Source organism: Apodemus sylvaticus, chromosome 6, assembly GCF_947179515.1.
Source record: "Apodemus sylvaticus chromosome 6, mApoSyl1.1, whole genome shotgun sequence".
NCBI classification, from domain to species: Eukaryota; Metazoa; Chordata; class Mammalia; order Rodentia; family Muridae; genus Apodemus; species Apodemus sylvaticus.
This window is the reverse complement of record NC_067477.1, coordinates 63,753,776-63,774,162: the sequence shown is the minus strand read 5'-3', so window position 1 is coordinate 63,774,162 and position 20,387 is coordinate 63,753,776. Positions and strand designations below refer to the sequence as shown.

At 42.7% G+C, this 20,387-nt stretch overlaps 1 protein-coding gene across 1 annotated transcript; it reads right to left on the bottom strand.

The window, feature by feature from the left end:
• Positions 1 to 231: 231 nt before the first annotated feature.
• Positions 232 to 18,415, bottom strand: Trappc6b (trafficking protein particle complex subunit 6B). The gene is made up of 6 exons (XM_052185804.1): positions 18,111 to 18,415; positions 9,260 to 9,327; positions 7,750 to 7,867; positions 5,321 to 5,404; positions 1,354 to 1,447; positions 232 to 763 (listed from the first exon to the last, which is right to left on the bottom strand). The coding sequence occupies exons 1-6, from the start codon at positions 18,189 to 18,191 to the stop codon at positions 732 to 734; spliced, it is 477 nt and encodes a 158-aa protein (XP_052041764.1). The 5' UTR covers positions 18,192 to 18,415; the 3' UTR covers positions 232 to 731.
• Between the last annotated feature and the right edge of the window lie 1,972 nt (positions 18,416 to 20,387).

Below are 20,387 nucleotides of genomic sequence, written 5' to 3'. Positions count from 1 at the left end.
AGCGGCCCCACATTCTGGGCAAGGACCTTTCCTGCTAGCCGGGCAGCCTCCCTCTGCAGGTACACGGGTACGCGAGCCGGGTCCCGCTCATTTTCCCTACACATACACACACATACCCCTAATATTCTTCAGCAACAGAGTTGCCAAATTCACATTTAAACTAATCTACATTTCACTTTGATTAAATCAATGGAGGACTCAAGAACTGAATTCTATTAAACTTTCAAGCAATTTAGACAGTAATGCATATATTTATATATACACATATATACACAATGTATAAATGAGATCCTTACATAAGTATATGAATTGAGAGAAATAAATTATAAGCAATACAATAAAAATTAAGCTTAATTTAACATAGTGGTTTGTTTTCTTAAATAAAAGATTTATACTTCAAATTTTGGTCATTTGAACACAAACTATTCTGATTGGTGCATTTTTTTTATACAGCAATTCAACACACCCCTAGTTTCACTTCCCAATTGATGGTTAAATGCTTATCACCCTATGGAAATGAAGATGCTTAAAATGAAGAGCCTTGCATCTTGGTGTCTAGTTCTCAGAAATCGCTCTGAACAGTTCACTTAGTTTCTGTCAGTCAAAGGACCTGTATCTACTTTGATTTGGTCTATGTGACTCTGGTGACAACAGTTTGCTCCAACGCAGATAGCCAACGAGGAGGTGAAATCAGGATGTGCAGTGCTCCGCCCAGGAGTTGCCGCCTCTTTCTACAGCTTCTGTATCATCACCTGAAATTTGCCTGAAAAAAGGAACAGACCCATTCTTCAATTTTCAGGCATAAGGAAAACAAGCATACTCATTTCCCTTTGGGAAGTAGTTTCACTCAAAGAACTTGCTATGTCAGGTCTTTCACAGTCCTTAAGATATTCAATAAAGTCTATCCCACAGCATAATTATCTGTTTTCTGAGGAGGTATCGTTCCTACATCCTATCTCTCTTTCCTTTCTCTCTCTCCCTACCCCCCACCCCTTCTCTATTTTGAGAAGGGTCTCACTCACTACGTAGCCCTAGCTTGGGGCTCAGTATGTTGACCAGATCAGGCAAGCTTCAAACTCCCCAAGATTAGCCTGTCTGTGCTTCTTGAATGCTGGGATTGAAGGTGTGAGTCACCATGCTTGGTGATTCTGGGTATTTCATTACTAATTTGTCAGTGGGCAGAAAAGTAATACAGTGAAAGTCAACTCACTTTTGCAGTTGGTTAGTAGCTTGAGTGAGAAGATAAATGTGAGAGAGAGGACAGTAAAGTCAAAAGTGTCAGCATTTTTAGTCTCCTCTAGGTTTAAAAGAGAACGATGATATGTACATGTAAGATAAATAAATTCAACTTACAGGCAGGCATTGAAGAGACTTCAGCTGTTACAATACTTTTTATTCCCAGGTTTGACAAGCCACCTCTGATTAAGCCACACGTAAATGCTAGATACTAAAGAGGAAGAAAAAGTAAGGGTTTATTAAAACGACGATGCTACTGCTAAACACGGAGCTGCTTTAAGTTATGGCATCACCAAACGTCCGCTGTGTTTATAAAGGAGAGCAGAAGGAGGGACTACAGGAGGCGAGAGCAGGAGCCAAGGCACGGGAAGAGCAGCTGAGAAGCTGCCTTCAATCGCAGCACTCGGGAAGCAGAGGCAGGCAGGTCTCTGTGAGTCGGAGGCTACCCTGATCTACATAGTGAGTTCTAAGACAGCCAGCACTGCATAGTGAAACCCCGTCTCAAAAAACCAAAGTGGAAAAAAAAAGGCGTGGAAAGCCAATGGTGGCAGGCACCTGCACTATCACTACTCAGGCTGAGGCAGGAAGGAGCAGCATTTCTTGAGGCAAGAACGGGAAGCCAACCTGAGCAACATATAGGGAGTCCTCACACCACAAACCTCTACTGAAAAAGAAAGGAAGCGCAGAGGTGTGGTGAAAGAACTGTTAGGGTTCAATCTAACTGTAACTATAGCACACATGCTGTGCACAGGGATGTAACTAGACCCTGCAGTGCAACACTTAACCAGTTCTTTCTTTATCACTCTAGCGTCCTCAATTTCTTGCTTGTTTCTCCTTCCTATCAATGCGGCTGACTAGTCAAAGAGCTCTCTGTTCCCTTTTCCCCTTTCCACCTTTGAGACCGAGTCTCATGTGGGTCAGTCAGGCCTCAAGCTCACTATTTTGTGCTTCTGTCTCCCAAGTACTGGGATTACAGGAATGTGTTACCATAGCCAGCTTCTTACAGCCAAACATGGTAGCGAGAGTTTTCATTTCTTTAAAAGCCCAGTCATGGTATGTGAATATCTTTGTTTTAATCCCAAGTGTGGATAAGAGGCTGCTTCACCAGCAGGTGATTATGATTTGCCTCGTTCACTAGCAAGGGCATGGTTTTGCCAGCTGCAGATAGTTTTACGCTGGAACTTTTAAGAACCTGCAGTGGCTACCCCTGGTGGGATGGGTGTTCAGGAAGCTGCTGCTCCTGTTTGTAGTTAGTCAAGTGAGCAAAAAGAGGAAGGTGTTGGAGATATCCTGATGATGAAGAATGGACTTGCCCTAAGGAACTTAACTTCCCTAATCAGCAAGAAGTAGTCTAAAGGGGTCTACGCCCCTTTCCCCTCTAACCTTTCTCTCCTACCTAGTGTTGGGAGGTTGGAAGGGATTAGAGTGAAACAATCATGTGAAGGGATACAGAGGTATAGGAACCCAATAAAAAAACTGAAAAAATACGCCAGCAAAACATTTCATCTTGTTTAAAACAGACAGCCTAAGCCAGGTGTTGTCAGCACAGGCAGTGGCTACAGGGTAAGTTCCAGGACAGCCAGGACTACACAGAGAAACCCTGTCTCAGAAAACAACACAGTTTCTCTATATAGTCCTGGCTGTCCTGGAACTCACTCTGCAGACCAGGTTGGCCTCAAACTCAGAAATCCGCCTGCCTCTGCCTCCCAAGTGCTGGGATTAAAGGCGTGCGCCACCGCTGCCCAGTGACACAAAAGTCTTACAGCACAGCTATGAAGCTGATGCTTGCCGGATATTTTAGCGCTGGAGAAGCTCCGGCAAGGTTACTACAAATAGGAGACCAGCTTGGGCTATATTGTAAGTGCTCTTAACTACTGAATCATCAATCCCGTCCTCAGAAAAAAATTTTTTAACTTATTCTTCAAAGCTGAAGAAACTAAGCTATCCCAAAGTTAAATGAGAACTAAAAATAGTAAAATGTGATTAATAAAAAGAAAAAAATGAAATATATATATTAACCATAAAAACATAACTATATCTGCAAACAATTTCTGATATGGGAGGGAAATAAAAAAGAGGGCACTAGTACACATGAGACATGAAGGCAGAAGGCAGGCTACTTTTTATTAGCAAGTAGGGGTCAGCACAAGGCAGGCAGACGTACGAGGCAGTGGGCGAGAAGAAGCAACAGGAACCAAGTATTCATGGGAGAGGAACCGTGAAACCTATTTTGTATGGTAATTTTAAAATTAATAACAAACTGAGGGATGAGCAAGTATTTACAGATAAATAGCAAATTGTATTTCCCTAGATATTTTAATTCTTTTGAAGGAACCCATATATTAAAATGTGTTTTTCTGACAGACATGGTGACATAGGCAGAGCAGAGGATCTCTTTTGAGCTCAAGGCCAGCCTGGTCTATAGCACGTTTCAGACTAGCCAGGCCACACAGTGAGATTCTGCCTCTCCTCCAAAAACAAAAAAACAAGTCAAAGCGCAAAAACTTGAAATCTGTTACTTTTCTTTAGTCTATTTGTTTATTCATTGATGTCTCTGTGAGATTAAAGGATAGAAATACAGATATATTTAATGTAAAATAAACTTTTAGAAAAAATGACAATTACATTTCCTTTTTTTGGTAGATTTATGTATTTATGTTAAGTACACTGAAGCTGTGTACACTCCAGACACTCCAGAAGAGGGCATCAGATCCCATTATGGACGGTTGTGAGCCACCATGTGGTTGCTGGGATTTAAGCTCAGGACTTTCGGAAGAGCAGTCGGTGCTCTTAACTGTTGAGCCATCTCTCCAGCCCTTTTTTTGTTTGTTTGTTTGTTTGTTTTTGTTTTTTTTTTTCCCGAGACAGGGTTTCTCTGTGTAGCCCTGGCTGTCCTGGAGCTCACTCTGTAGATCAGGCTGTCCTCCAACTCTGAAATCCGCCTGCTTCTGTCTCCCAAGTGCTGGGATTGAAGTGCGCCACCTGTGCCCAGCAACAATTATATTTCTTACACATTTAGCCTACCAAAGAAGATGCTAAACTCTGAGGTAACTATTTCTACACAGGTAATGTCTGCACGTCTGAGTATCTTTACTGAGGTAAGCACATCATGTTGAAGACTGAGTGACAAGTCTACATCTCCTGGCACTCAGAAGTAGTGTTTCTCTTATTGGTCTCCACTGCCTCTCTCAGATACACAGGAGCTGATGGTCACCATGTCTTCAGTTGCAGAGGAATGGCTTAAACAAAATGGTATAACTAAAATTACTATTTTAAAGTAATTTTAAGTATTTTAAGCAGTTTATTAAATACAGTTTTAACTTGAATTTTTACCATGTGGGTTAAGAAAATAAAGAGGGAGCTGGAGGGTTAAGTGCATTTATTATTCATTCAATTCCCATGGTCCCAGCACCCCAATGGAAACTCACTCATCACCTCCTCAGGCATCAGACACACAATAATAAAGGAGGCAAAAACACTTGTACACATAAAATAATAAAATAAAATAAAATAGGAAAAAATGGTCTGCTTTTAAAAAAGGTTACTTAAGAACATGTACTTGGGGCTGGAGAGATGGTTCACTGACTGCTCTTCCAAAGGTCCTGAGTTCAATTCCCAGCAACCAAATGGTGGCTCTCAACCATCTGTAATGTGATCTGATGTCTACTAATGGTATTTCTGAAGATAGTTACAGCATACTCATATTCATAAAATAAAAAATAATTCTTTAAAAAAGGAGGGGGCCCACAAACTTCCCTTTCCTTGAAGAAAAAACATATACTTAAGAATTCAGGCTTCGCTGGGTAGTGGTGGCGCACGCCTTTAATCCCAGCATTTGGGAGGCAGAGGCAGGTGGATTTCTGAGTTCGAGGCCAGCCTGGTCTACAAAGTGAGTTCCAGGACAGCCAGGGCTATACGGAGAAACCCTGTCTCGAAAAACAAAAAACAAACAAACAAACAAAAAAGAATTCAGGCTTCTCAATAAATTGCTAAAATTACTATGTTTAATTTGAATCTGTTGTGATTTTATAATTTTCCCTGTAATTCCTTTTTTTCAGCACAAAACCAAAATTCCATTAAATACCTTGGATGCATGTTCTAAATACTGTTTTCCTGCAGACAGCTGAATAAGTAGTCGAAATTTGTTGTCCTGAAGTACATATATGCCCTGTTTCGAAAATACAAAAGTAGTATCAAAGTCAATGTCACCTGGAGTCCTTAAAAACCACCTCACCCTAAGCAGGCGGGGTTTCCCATGTCTGTGATTCTATCACAGAGTCAACAGTGAGCTACAGATTGAGTCTCTGTTTAGCTATGTAGGTAAGTAGGTCAATCAATCAAGCAATCAATCAATAAATAGGATATAAACCAACTACTGCATACCTAAGCAAGTTCTTTTTTAAGATTCATCTTTTTTTAAAAAAGAATTATTTATTTATTTTATGTATATGCATACACTGTAGCTGTCTTCAGACACACCAGAAGAAGACAACGGATCCCATTACAAATGATTGTGAGCCACCCTGTGGTTGCTGGGAATTGAATTCAGGACCGTGGAAGAGCAGTTGGTGCTCTTAACCGCTGAGCCATCTCTCCAGTCAGGATTCATCTTTTCTGAATTGTTTGTGTGTGTCTTTATGTCTGTGTAGGGTGTGTGAGGCAGTGTAGTTGCTCACTGAGATGAGAAAGATGTAAGTTGGAATTACAGGCAGCTGTGACCACCTGACATGGCTACTGGGAACTGAACTTAGGTTCTGTTAGAGCAGAAGGAGCTCTTAACCACTGAGCCATCTCTCCGGTCAAACCAGAGCATGTTATTTAGGAGTTAAGTGTGTTCTATGAATTAGACTTTAGAAATAATTCTATAGACATAAATTTAATATAACTATAGTTCTGAATTCCACCATACACCCAAATGATAAAGAGTGAAGCCTAAACCAATTACTCTGACATATGCTACATTCTAAAGATTTTTTCCCCCAGTTCTGACAGTTTTATTGGGAAATATACCTTAGAAAAGAAAACCCATTGTATCATTTCTGGCCAATGGAATGAAGAACTGTGTACAGGGACCCTTCAGTAATGCTAAAAGGACCTTGTTTGGTCCGTCTATACTCACAGCCCAGGCATGGCACAAACATGAAGTCAATGAGTTATTCAGGCTTAAACCAGACTGACCTCTTTCTCAACACTTTTTACTTAATCCCTGCCAAGAATGATGTTCCTGCCAACTTGAATTCAGAAAATTCCTCAAATGGTACCTGTCTATAACACCACCACCAATGAGATGTCTCTTTGCCCACTGCCAGAGAGTTATATTTTCTTTTAAAGATTTACTTATTTTTATTTATATGAGTACACTGTAGTTATCTTCAGACACACCAGAAAAGGGCACTGGATCCCAGTACAGATGGTTGTGAACCACCATGTGGTTGCTAGGAATTGAATTAAGGACCTTTGGAAGAGCTGTCAGTGCTCCTAACCGCTAAGGCATCTTCCAGCCCTGAGTTATTTTATTTTTAATTATGTGTTTATATGTATATGTGCATGCATACACATAGATTGAACCCTGGATCTGGGATTTCTGGAGGCTCTAAGACACTTGTCATGCGGATGGGAACAAAACTCAAATCCTCTGCAAGAGCAATCCATGCACATAACCACTGAGCCATCTTTCCAGCCCCATTTGCTACACTTTAAATTTTTGTTTTGTTTTGTTTTTTTGGATTTGGTTTTTTTCAAGACACGGTTTCTCTGTATAGCCCTGGCTGTCCTGGAACTCACTCTGTAGACCAGGCTGGCCTCGAACTCAGAAATCCGCCTGCCTCTGCCTCCCAAGTGCTGGGATTACAGGCATGCGCCACCACTGCCCAGCCTACACTTTAAATTTGAACACAACTTATGAAACTAGAGAAAAGAAACAGCTATAGTTCCTGATAACTGCTGCCTTCTCCTCCTTATTTACTTTACCCTACCAGAGCTAATGACTGACTTCTCAAGAACATTAGAAGAACATAAAGTTATTAAAAAAAAATTCTAGTGTGTTGGTAAGAAAGATGACTCAGCTCCTAAGATTACTTGCTGTCCTTGCAAATGGGCCAGGCTCAGCACCCAGCACACACACTGAAGCGCACAACCTTTTCTAACTCCAGCTGCAAGGGATCCGACCTTACTCTGGACACTGAACACACAAAGTGCTTTTATGCACGCAAGCATATACATCAAAGTAAATCCTCAGAATAATCTAATTTAAATAATTGACTATAAACCAAGATAAAAGCATGTAAAAGCACTGTGCACAAGCCTCCCAATCTGAACTGGATCCCTGGAACCTAGAGCAGAGAAACAACTCCTGCAGGCTGTCCTCTACCTCACTGTGCCAGCAAGTAACTGCACTCACACACATCACACGCAACAATGGCTAAGTCAGTAACTGACGTGAAGGACATTCACATTTAGTGACTTTTAAAAAATAGGTCTTAGAAACAACAGCACAAAGGTTTATCTAAATACCTGATGATTTGTCCTCAGATTGTCAATTTGTTTCTTGAATACTGTAGTCCAAAAATCTTTACATATGAACTTCATGATGTCTAATTCATCCTTGAACCTTGCAGTATCTTTCGTAAACCTAAGAAGATTAACTAGAAGTAATACAATATATTTCTCACAAAGAAAACAAAGGAGGAAATTTTTTTTTCTTCTCTTCCAAGAGGGGAAAAAAGAAGGTAAGTTATTGGATTATTTTTATGTAAAATTTATCTAATATAAAATTTAACTATTTATATATTCAGGGAAAAGAAATTTACTTTCTAAATCCTACAGGCTCTAAACATTTATTTACAGTCATACAGTGATAAACACCAAGTGAAGACAATTTCACCTCAGCGCATTTGGAGCCTTTATATAATTATGGTGTTCAAGAGCCTATTAGTTATCAGCCAGTCAAACTTCCAGTTAAACTCAGACTATTGAATGAACAGCAAAAGAGACTTAGGTGAGTGTGGTGGTTTGGGCCTATAATCCAAACTCCATGGAGGCTGAACAAGCTCTTCACAAGTTTGAAGCCAATCTGGGCTACATGAGTTCCAGGGTAGGTTGGGCTACAGTATGAGACTATCTCAAAAAAAAAAAAAAAAAAAAGAAAAGAAAAGAAAAGAAAAGAAAAAGAAAAAAGAAAAAAGAAAAGAAAAAGAAAAGAAAAGAAAAAAGAAGGTAAGTTATTGGATTATTTTTATGTAAAATTTATCTAATATAAAATTTAACTATTTATATATTCAGGGAAAAGAAAGTAATCCAGCCAGGTGAGGTGATGGTGGTGTGCCTCTGTATCAGCACTCAAGAGGCGGAGGCAGAAGGATCTTTATGAGTTCTAGACCAGCCTGGTCTACAGAGTGAGTTCCAGGACAGCCAGGACTACACAGAAAACCCCTGCCTCAAAAAACAAACAAAAAAACCCTGACCCATAAACACACATTTCTATGCCTATCCAATTAAACAAATTCCATTTAGATTTTAAAAATCTACTAAGCCAAAAGCAGAAAATGCAATGAGATTGCAAATAGGTATCTTTATATATTAATACTTTCATTAAAAACTTACACATGTAAAACAGTTCTTCCTCAATGGCTAACGCATAAAATCTGGAGCTGGCGCAGTAGAGAATAGTTATGATCCCAGTCCCAGGGAATGATGGGAGAGTGGTTAAGTCTGCAGCCAACTTAGGTTACACGGCAAGGCCATGTCCATAAGCAAAAACAATAAAACAAGAATAACAGCTTAGCTAAGACCAGGTCTAAAGAGAATTTTATTTTCTGTAATGGAACTCAGGGCCTTGTGCATACAAAATGCATGATCTGCTATTGATATACTAGCAGTCTCTTAATAATAATTTTCAATCTATTAACTATAAAAATAAAAATTAAAAACTGGAAATTAAAATATGTTCTCGGTAATGATTTGAAATGGATCTTCTATGTTCATAACCTACCTGGAAGAAAATTTTCAAATCCATACTGCTCACCTTTCTATCAGTCCTTGTCCCACTCGAAACCCCATGTTCTCCAGCTTAGTAATACACCGTCCATTTTCCTATTAAAAAACAAAACAAAACAAAAAGCAGTTTGAATCCTCTCAGGTTTTAAGCCATCATATTTTAAAATAGCAATACAGAAATCAGAGGACAGGAAGATGGCTCCGCAAGCACAGGCACTTGCCGCTAACCCTAAGGACTCACTGTGTGGGACAGTAGGGTGGCAGCCACGGCACACAGGGGGACACAGCACACTGTGTGGGACAGTAGGGTGGCAGCCACGGCACACAGGTGGACACAGCACACTGTGTGGGGACAGTAGGGTGGCAGCCACGGCACACAGGTGGACACAGCACACTGTGTGGGACAGTAGGGTGGCAGCCACGGCACACAGGGGGAAGGGAGAGGACAGCCTCGGAGCATGACTTCTCTCTTCCCAGCCTGAGTCCCAGGACTTCAACAGTTCCTTTGTAAGTAAGCGACTTAACAGCCCTAAACATGTCTTACATGTATCTGTGTGTGTGTTGTATGTGCACAAAACACACATGTGGGAGTCAGAGGAAAAACTGGGTTGGTTTGCTACTTCAACCACGAGGGTCCCAGGAATCCAACTCAGGTTCTCAGGTTTGGCAGAGAGCACCTTTATCAGTGGAGTCTTCTGCTAGTATATCTAATGACAATTTTGAAATGCTAAAATAAGCGCACGCCTTTATTCCTAGCACTTGGGAGGCAGAGGCAGGTGGATTTCTGAGTTCAAGGCCAGCCTGGTCTACAGAGTGAGTTCCTGGACAGCCAGGGCTACACAAAGAGACCCTGTGGGGGGTGGGGGGAGAAGAAGAAGAAGAAATGCTAAAATATAAATTCAAGATGACATTCGCACATGCACGCATTTATACATGTTTGAATGAAGGTACACCACTTTAGGGATACTGCTTCCCACAGAGACACAGACTATCTAACAAAAACATCAGTGCCAGATGCGGGAAATCTCTCTCTACTGTTGCTAAGGGGAGTTCGAGAGGTCCCCAAAATAGTATAGGCTCTTGTCTTTGGCTGCCTCCCAGAATTTAAAGTAAGACTCAATTGCTAAAGATACAACACACTTCATGAAGACTAGCTACCACTCCTGCAGTATCCAAAAGTGGTATGCTAACTACCACAGAGAAGAGCAATTAACAGTCCTCCCAGCTGTGATGCCTGTGACCCATAACAATGACCAGAAGGGCAGAATGTCCCCAAGAGTAAAATGGTGTCACTTACTTCTTGGGGGTAACCTGCAGTCATGTAATTGGACATAAGGCCTGTTCAAGAGGAAGTGGCTGGAGAGATCATGAACACTAGAGGAGAATCTACTACTGCCACGTCCCTAACCCAGCATAATTTCTAACTGCATTCTAAATACTTACCCCTCCATCCACAGATAAGAGTTTCTTCTGCAGCAGAGACTATTAAGAATCCCATAACAGGTGAAACACAGAAAGCTGACTGTAAGGTGCCCATTGCCAACTGACACATCTACACTACAACCCCTATGCATAAGGCTCAGGGAATATATCAGAATTGGGGAGGGCAGAAAAATGGCAAGACCCTGAGAACCGGAATGACTGCGTCTCCTGTAGATGACAGGGAAGCCGCAGTCATATACTCTCCACAGTATAATCACCTAAACAAGACCTACACAATGCCAACACCAGTTGAAATGCCAACAAAGGCAAGGGATATCTCACAAGGCCCCACCACTAAATAAAGAGCTCTGAACAGTTAATGAGTGCAGAGAGAGGGAGAATCAGTCTTCTTCAGGGAGGAGGCCTACATAGGTTATTCAATCCCAAGTGGTCAGCCCTAAATACTACACATACAAACACTAAAGGGACTCAGTAGGCTATATTTTTGAGTGTGTGAGTGTGTGTGTGTGTGTGTGTCTAACAATAACAATTAAGAATAGGTCATGAATTTGAAAGAGAGTGGGGAGGGACATGGGATAAGTTGGGAGAGGAAAGGAGGATGGAAATGACTGAATACAGTACTAATGCATGAAATTCTCAAAGAATAAAAATTTAAGTTAAAAGAACCAAAGAAAAAAAGAAGGCACTAGACAGCAGTACCTCCCATGCTCATGGATTAGAATATATTCTGTGAAAGCCGCTATCCAATCCCTACCAAAATTATAGCAGCATCTTCACAGAACTAGGCAAAGCAAATCTGAAACTTGCACAAGATCCTGAATGAAAATGAAAAAGAAAGAAAAGGGAAGGGAAGGGTTGCTCTAGGGATGGTGGTGGCGGTTTACCGCTGGTGAGGGAGAGCACAGCCAGAGGCAGGGTCACCTGGAGAGGCCAGAGGGAACAGGACCCTGAGCGGGGCCATGTGAGAAGGGAAGGGGAGGGGGAGAGCCAGACCAGGAGGCCCAGAAGGTAAAGGGTGGACCAGAAAAGGCCAGGTAACCAAAATGATTGGTTTCTACAGGGAAGAGCCTCTGGAGGAAGGGCAGCTCAGACCCTGGGCTGTATTTTAGGGTAGGGACTAGGTATGCCAGCCATCCCTGTAACAGGTAGGATGGCAGGGACACATCCTGAGCAGAAAGAGTAATGCTGGAGATAGCCCAACATCTGATTTCTATATCACACTCCAGAGCTACAGTAACAAAACAGCATGATTCTGGCACAAACACACAGGCCAATCCCACAAACAAACTCACACAGCTACTGCTGGTTTTTCATAAATGTACCTAAAACATACACGGGTGAACAAAGTTAGGGATATAGCTCAATGACAGATACTAACCTAGTGCATGTCAGGCTCTGGGGCCAGGAGTGGTAGCACACGCCAGTAGATCACACTAAAGAGGCCAAGGCAGGAGAATAATGTTAAGTCCCTAGGTATAATCCCTAATAGCTAGGTGGGGAGGGAATCCCAGAAAAAACTGGATGCTTACAGGTAGAAGAATAAAATTAGATCTTTCACTCTGCACAAAATATAAGCTCAAATGTATTTGAGACCTTAATGTAAAAATCTGAAACTTTGAAATTACTAAAGTAAAACACTCTTATAATCAGAGACAAGACCTTTCAGAAAAGAATTCCAGTAGCATAGGAACTAATCTTAAGAACTTACAAGTGAGATCATATGAACCAAAGGCTTTGTGCATAACAATCAGCAGTGTGAAGAGACCACCTGTAGGGGGTGGACTAGAAGAAGAAAAACATCTCTGCTAAGTATACATCAGACCTGGGATTCCTGAAAGGAAAAGCATAGGCTCAGGACCCCAACACCAAGTTCTTAGACCAAGGTCTCAGCACAAAGGAGCCTTATCTGCCCCAGAGAGACAGAGGACAGGATAAGGGACAAAGACAGGAGATAGAGGGAGTGGAGAAAGGTAACAAAAGAAAGGGGACAAAGGGGCAAGGGAGAGGGGACAGGGGTATTTGTCCTGAAGGGGACTGGAGCAAAGGACTGTCTCTGGATAGAGGAGACAGACGTAGCACACAGGAAAATGGTGGTTTATAAAGGTACCAGGGGAAAGCCCATGTTAGGATGAAGTGTTTCATTTTGATTTGACATGTTAATTAGGTGAGCCAAAGGGGGATTTTTGATTGCTGGACTTCATTCCTTGATAGACAGCTTCAGGAAGGAGGATTGGCCCAATAAGGGAATGGGCCTTGGGGGCTAGCCTCAGGAATGTGATCTACCAGCTTTTAGCAAGGCAGAGGGAACTGGGGAGAAGGGTTAGGCCTGCCAGAGCCGTGCTTGGCACACTTAAGCAGGCCAGAGTTCCTTCAATTGCTATCTTGAGTCTACAAAGACCTCAAAATTTTTTCTTTTAAATTAATTCCTAGGGGAAAACCCACTACTCTTGCTCTGCTAGATGGGCATAGTATTAAACAAATTCCTAATGTGTCATCTTTATATTCCTAAATTAAGTCATCTCACAAACCCTCACCGGAGAGGTTCCTGTCTGTAGAGATGGTGACTAACAGAGATTCACTCTGGTCACCAGGAGATTAAGAGACTGCCTATTGCTCAGCACTGCACAGGAGTTCTACCTCTATCAGATACCTCCTCACCCCATTTAAGAGTGAGGAATCATTGCAGAAGAGGAAGCAGAAAGATTATAAGAAATGCCACACCCAACTTCTCCCCCCAGTAAAACTCTCCACCCAGTAAGACTCTGTGACGGGAAGTAATGAGAAAGACAAGCAACACATATTCCTTCTCATCTAAGGCTTCTCACTCCAAATCTTTAGATATGGAGTGTGGTTCTCACCCCTCATCAAGGAAACTGCAACAGACTAAGATCATCACAGAAAACCACAACAGTTCAAAATGCAGAGTGGTAGAGCCCAGTATCAAGGGATCCACCTACAACACAACTCCTGCACCTAAGACTCATTGACAAAAGTGGGAAAGAAAGATTTAGGAGCCAGATCAACAGAAGTTTGCTGTGAGATTGTCTCCTAGAAATGTCAGAAGCTACACCTGTGAAGTCCCAACACGGCTGCCTAAACATGACCTAAGGATGACACCAGTAGACATGCTAATGTGGAAGAGGGAAGGCTCACAAGGCCTCAACCCTAGACAAAGAACCACAGGCTTAGACTAAGGAATCCTGATGGCAGAAGACACAATCTATTGTAGAATCATCCAGGAACACATTCATTATCAGGAAACACAGTTTAACATAAAACTCAAATCATATGATTTATCACCCATGCCCAAAAAGAATGTAGAGCAGGAAAAGGGACCACTTCATTTACAATTCCATGTCACAGTCAACCACTGAGGAGAGCGAGGCTGGGACTCAGCAAAGGAACCATGGATGAAATAGTTTCCAGCTTGCTCATTCACAGGCTAGCTAGCTTTCTTATACAGCCCAGGACTATCTGAGCCACCCATAATGGACTAGACTCTTCTGCATCAATTAAAAACAACTTCCCCACAGCCATATCCACAGCCCAGTCTAATCTAGGCAATTCTTCAATACAGGTTTGAAACTTGGATAACTTTAGGTTGTGTCTAGAGTTAATTAGGACAGCCTGTAAAGACTGATTACAACCAATCCTAACAAACCTGAGTTTAATTCCTAGGACCCACAAGAATCAATTCCTGGAAGTTGCCCTTTGATGTGTGTCATAACACATGGGTGCATACACACAAATAAGTATTTTTAGAATGACATACAATCCTGCCAAGAATCATACAAATAATGTATGTATGTATATATATATATATATGTATATACATATATATATATATAAAACATACATATGTGTGTGTGTGTGTGTGTGTACACTGGATAAGAGAATGGCTCAGCAGCTAAATCCACTGACTGTCCTTCCAGAGGACCTTGGTTAAATTGCTAACTATCTCATAATGGCTCAAAACAACATGTAGTTCCAGTCCCAGGGGATCTGATGACATTTTCTGGCCTTCTCAGGCACCAGGCATGGTACACATACAAGCAGGGGATAAAAAAACAAAACCAAACAAACAAAAATAGAATTTGTACACAAAAAATAAATAAGTAAAAATTTTAAAGTATGCTTTTAAAATGAGGCAGGCACTTGCAGCATGTAGCCCTGTGGCGCTCCTGCCAGACAGCCTGGCCCTTTTCTAAGTTACTGGAAGCTTTTCTTTAACTTTTCTTATCTATTTCTTAGATACTAGCCAAAAGCAAGTGAGCTTTCCCTGGGACTCAGGGCTTTCTCAGTTTTCTGAAGCCCCCTCTCCACTTGCTATGTGACTGTCCACTTCCACTAGAACCAGCACTGGTGCTCTCTCTCATTTTCAGTTCCCTTCTCCTAGCAGCAGCTGACACAGCTTGCCTGTCCTGGTGTTTTTCTCTTTACAGCTAATAGAACTGCCCTGAGCTTAAAACACCAGCAGGGAACTAAGATACATGACTTAGCCTTTAAGAGCTCTGGCTGCTCTTCCAGAGGATCTGGGTTCAATTCCCAGCACCCACATGACAGCTTACAATCATTTGTAACTTCAGTCCTGGAGGATCTGATGCTTTCTTTTGGCCTCCCCAGCCATAGATATGATGCATAGACAAACAGACAGACAGACAGACAGACAGACACCAAGACAAAAACCTGCATTGATCCCTGGAACCCACGTGACAGAAACAGACAACTGACTCCAGCAAGTTCTCTCACCACCTTTCTGTCCTGCTCAGGGACTAGGAACAAAATCAGTACACAGACAATACCCATACACACATAATAAAATAAAATTTTTAAAAGATTTATTTATTTTATGTATATGAGCACACTGTCACTGACACACCAGAAGAGGGCATTGGATTCCATTACAGATGGCTGTGAGCCACCATTTTGTTGGGAATTGAACTAAAGACCTCTGGAAGAGTGCTCTTAACCGCTGAGCCATCTCTCCCAGCCCCAAAATAAAAAATTTTTAAAGGTTTGTTTTAAATTTAAAAAAAACGCCCGGCGGTGGTGGCAGACGCCTGTAATCCCAGCACTCTGGGAGGCAGAGGCAGGCGGATTTCTGAGTTCGAGGCCAGCCTGGACTACTGAGTGAGTTCCAGGACAGCCAGGGCTACACAGAGAAACCCTGTCTCGGAAAAAAAACAAATCAAAAAAAAAAAAAAAAAAAAAAAAAAAAGAAAGTAACAAAAACAATCTCACAGCATTTACTGTCACCTGATCATAATATAAGGACCAAAACAGTATGCATAAGTGTTTCCGACTGTGCCCCCAATAGAAGATGCCTTTAAAAACACTGCATCGCCTTCTCACCCACTGGATTCCTCGACCATCTCTAGTTGGAAACACTCTGTAGCAGACGGATATTCTGAGTATGATGAGACCTTGCTGTTTTCTAGCCTCTGAGGATGTTTTCTGCATCATCTGATGGAGTTCCGTGTACTCATCAAAGGCAGTAACAGCTCGCTACCTGCTCTAGCTGCATATTCATTGCTCATGCAGCAGAGCCGGAGTCCTGAGGTCTACTTTGAGGTCTCTGAAGAGGAGGGTGATGGGCTGCACCGTCACTGTCACCTTCAACACCTCTGGCTCTGGCCACAGAATGCTGTAGTGGAAGTCACAGAGACCACTGCAACAGGAAAATCACCTCAGAAAGTAACTACTTTTCTTTTTTAATTCCAGGGGTTGTGGTGGTGAATGCCTTTAATCCCAGCGCTCCTCTAATCCCAGAGACAGGATCTCTGAGTTCAAGGCGAGCCTGACGGACAAAAGGAGTTAAAGCCAGCCAGATATACAAGATGAAACCTTCTCTCAGTAATAACCATAATCTTTGCTCTCTGTTCAGTTTTCCCTGCTAACTAGAAATACATTTCAATATGTAAACCAATCACAATCTTTGGGTATCTTTTTCTTCTTAATTTTTAAAAGGATTTGTTGGCCGGGCGGTGGTGGTGCATGCTTTTAATCTCAGCACTTGGGAGGCAGAGGCAGGTGGATTTCTGAGTTCGAGGTCAGCCTGGTCTACAGAGTGAGTTCCAGGACAGCCAGGGCTACACAGAGAAACCCTGTCTCAAAAACCAAAAAAAAAAAAAAAAAAAAAAAAAAAAGGATTTGTTGTGAATAGAACCTTATTTTGAGCTAACCCACTTAAAAAGTAAATAAAAGGGGGCTGGGGAAATGGCTCTGCGGTTAAGAGCACTGACTGCTCTTTCAGAAGTCCTGAGTTCAATTCCCAGGAACCACATGGTGGCTCACAACCATCTGTAATGGGATCAGATGCCCTCTACTGGTGTGTCTGAAGACAGCTACAGCATACTCATAAAATAAGTAAATCTTTAAAAAAAAATAGTCAATAAAAGGTAGGAAGATTTAAAAAAATGGATGGGATTTCATGATAAAAGATAAAGGAATATATTACTAGTTTTCTGTATTGGGGAAGAGACTAAAAGTTAGGACAGCTTTAGGCAAATACCAATGATAACACAGTAAAAATGCTGTAACCTATGGGTGATCTATTGCAGATGGGTGTAATTAGGAATAGGATTTAGGCAGGCTGCAGAGTGGTACTGGCTGCTCTTCCAGAAGACCTGGGTTCAATTCCCAGTGCCCACATGGCGGGCAGCTCATAACTATCTGTACCTCCAGTTCCAAGGAATATGAAGCCCTCTTCTGGTCTCTATTGGCAACTGGTATGCAGGATATACAGATATACAGACAGGAAAAATACCCATACACATAAATGTAAAGCACTAGGCATGCTTACTGTTTTCTAGAAGAACCACGAGGGAATAAGAACTCCCACATTCGACGTAACCTCCAAAAGGATGGGGCCACTGTGCCACTCACTAGTAACACCAAAGTCCTAAAACCAGCGCTGACACAACGAACACCAAGTATTTTAAACAATTAGTTTAAGTGGTTTCATAATTATTGCTAAAAATCTTGCAAAGTTTCCTTGCTTTAACTCCAAGGTTCATGAGGCTTTGGCCCTGGTGCTGTGTGGAGAGGTATCCTGAATCAGGAGATGAGGAAAGTGTAAAAGTCTCGCTGGGATAGTCTGTAGTGGGCCTCTAAAGCTGTTGGGAGCAGCAGGAAAATTAAGCAGGGATGTCAAAATCAGCTCTGCAGTTAGACTCTAGGTAAATCTTAACAAGGTCAAGAATAAAATTCTGTAGCATGCACTCAGAGGAACACACGGACACGAACACACCAAACAGAAGACAACACAGAAATGGATGAAGGATTCCGTCTCGGAGGAAGAGCCGACAGATTCCATCCCGCGGGATGCCTCTCGTGGACCAGTTCCGTCTAACCTACTGGGCGTCTACGGCCGCGGGGCGGGCGAGGAATGCAAGCAGGAGCCACCGCAGGACCCCGGGGTGCGTGGCGTCACTCACCACTTCCCCCTGCTCGGCGGACTTGTATACTCCGGACACCATCTCGTTATGGAGAAGCAAAAACAACGCCTCGTCCGCCATTTCCCGCCGATCCCTCCAGCGCCGAGTCGGCTCCACTGAGTGCGGGCCCCGAGGTTCCCGTTAGCCCGCGCCGGTGGCCCGCGCCGCTCGCGGTGTGCAGCGGCCAGCCCCGGTCCGAAGGCCGCGGAAGGCCGCTGTGGACCGCGCCCCTCCCCGGGGCCGCCGCCACTGGGCCCTTGAGACCCTGGGACAGCCCCACACACCTGGCCAACACTACAGCGCAGGGCGTGGAGCCTGAGCAACTTCCGGGCTCGGGTGAGCAACTTCCGGCGCCCTGCTCGACGCTAGGTGGGCTGGTGCTTTCCGGGATGGGGCAGGGTCGAGGGGCATAGGGCTAGAGGGTAAAGAACCAACGGCCTGACTTGAATGTCCGGCGTGGTGGTTCATGCATATAATCCTAGCACCCTGGGAGCTGACGCAGGAGGACGGCCTTAAGTTGGAGACCAGCATAAATTATAGAAAGAAACCTCTGTCAATACATACATATGTGTGTATACATATATATTACATAATACAATACATACACATGTATATGTGTAAGTATATATATTATTTTTATTTTTATTTTTTTTGCCAGGTGGTTGGTGGTAGCCAAGCCTTTAGTCCCAGGCCTCAGGATGCAGGGGCAGACAGATCCCTGAGTTCAATGCCAGCCTAGCTCAATCTAACCTCAAACTTTGGGCTCCCTCAGCTTCTCATGTGCAGGACTTAAAGGTTTGCACCATCACACCTGCTTCTAAACCCTCCTCAGACTACAAATAGCAGATCAGAATTCGGTGTATTAAACGCAGTTTACAAAAACAAACAAAAAAAAGCCTAAAAAGCCATGTTGCCTTTGAAGATTTGGGGGAGTTGGATTTAAGGGACAATTAGGAGTGGTATAAGAACAAAACCCACAAGATACACTTAGATAGGAAAATATAGTCATTACGAGGACTAGGTAAAAAGTGCTGGCAGAGGGAAGACGATCTCTTAAGCTTGAGGCTAGCCTGGTGTAGAGAGCTAGTTTCTGGACAGTCAGGGGTACACAAAGAAACCCTGCCTCAATAAAGCAGGGGAAAAAGAGCCTGAAGATTTTACAGGGGCCACTGCAAAAAACGATGTACACAAGGGTCTGTGCTAGAGCAATTTCTACAGGTTCAAATATGCATGCTTGGTCATGCCACACTTTTTAAGATTCTTTCAATTTTCACTTGGTTTTGTTTGACACAGGGTCTCATCCTGTATTAACTGTATCAGCCCTGTATTAGGGCTGGTGGTGAATTCCTGATCCCTCTGCCTCCAACTCCTACATTCTAGAATTACAGATGTACACCATGCGCCTGGCACGGGGCCTCCTGCATGCTAAGCAAATATGTTGGTGTTGCGGAGACTGATTAGTCTGGCTGTGTTTGTTTGTTTGTTTGTGTTTGGTTGGTTGTTTGGAGGTCCAGCCTGCACTGGTCATACTCATGGCTTCTAATGTTCCTTTTTTTTTTTTTTTTTTTTTTTTTTTGATTTGGTTTTTTTCAAGACAGGGTTTCTCTGTGTAGCCCTGGCTGTCCTGGAACTCACTCTATAGACCAGGCTGGCCTCAAACTCAGAAATCCGCCTGCCTCGCCTCCCAGAGTGCTAGGATTACAGGCGTGTGCCACCGCCGGGCTCTTATTTATTGTTATATGTAAGCACACTGCAGTTGCCTTCAGACACACCAGAAGAGATGGTTGTGAGCCACCATGTGGTTGCTGGGATTTGAACTCATGACCTCTGGAAGAAGAGTCAGTGCTCTTAACCGCTGAGCCATCTCTCCAGCCACTAATGTTCCTTCTACATTGGACTCTCAGTACTACTCTGCCAGCTATGTGATTAGTTGCTTCTTTGCTTGGGAATTCATGAAATAGGTTTTTCTTCCAATTATTTCATTGTCTCTCTTATTGACATTAGTCTTCTCAAATTGGTTACAATAACCCAATGTTACATTGTTTCAAATGAATTTTCAGATGACAGTTCTATAATTGTAATAATAGTAGGTGTCATGGTTAATATCAGTTTGACAGGATCTAAAATCACTTAGGCGGCAAACCTCTGGACTTGTCCGTGGGTTTCTAGATGGGGGCAATTGAGGTGGGGAAGACCCTCCTCTAAATGTGGGTTATGCTATTAAAGGCTGGGGTTCCAAACTGAGCTGAGCATTCATTCCTGTCTGCTTCCTGACTG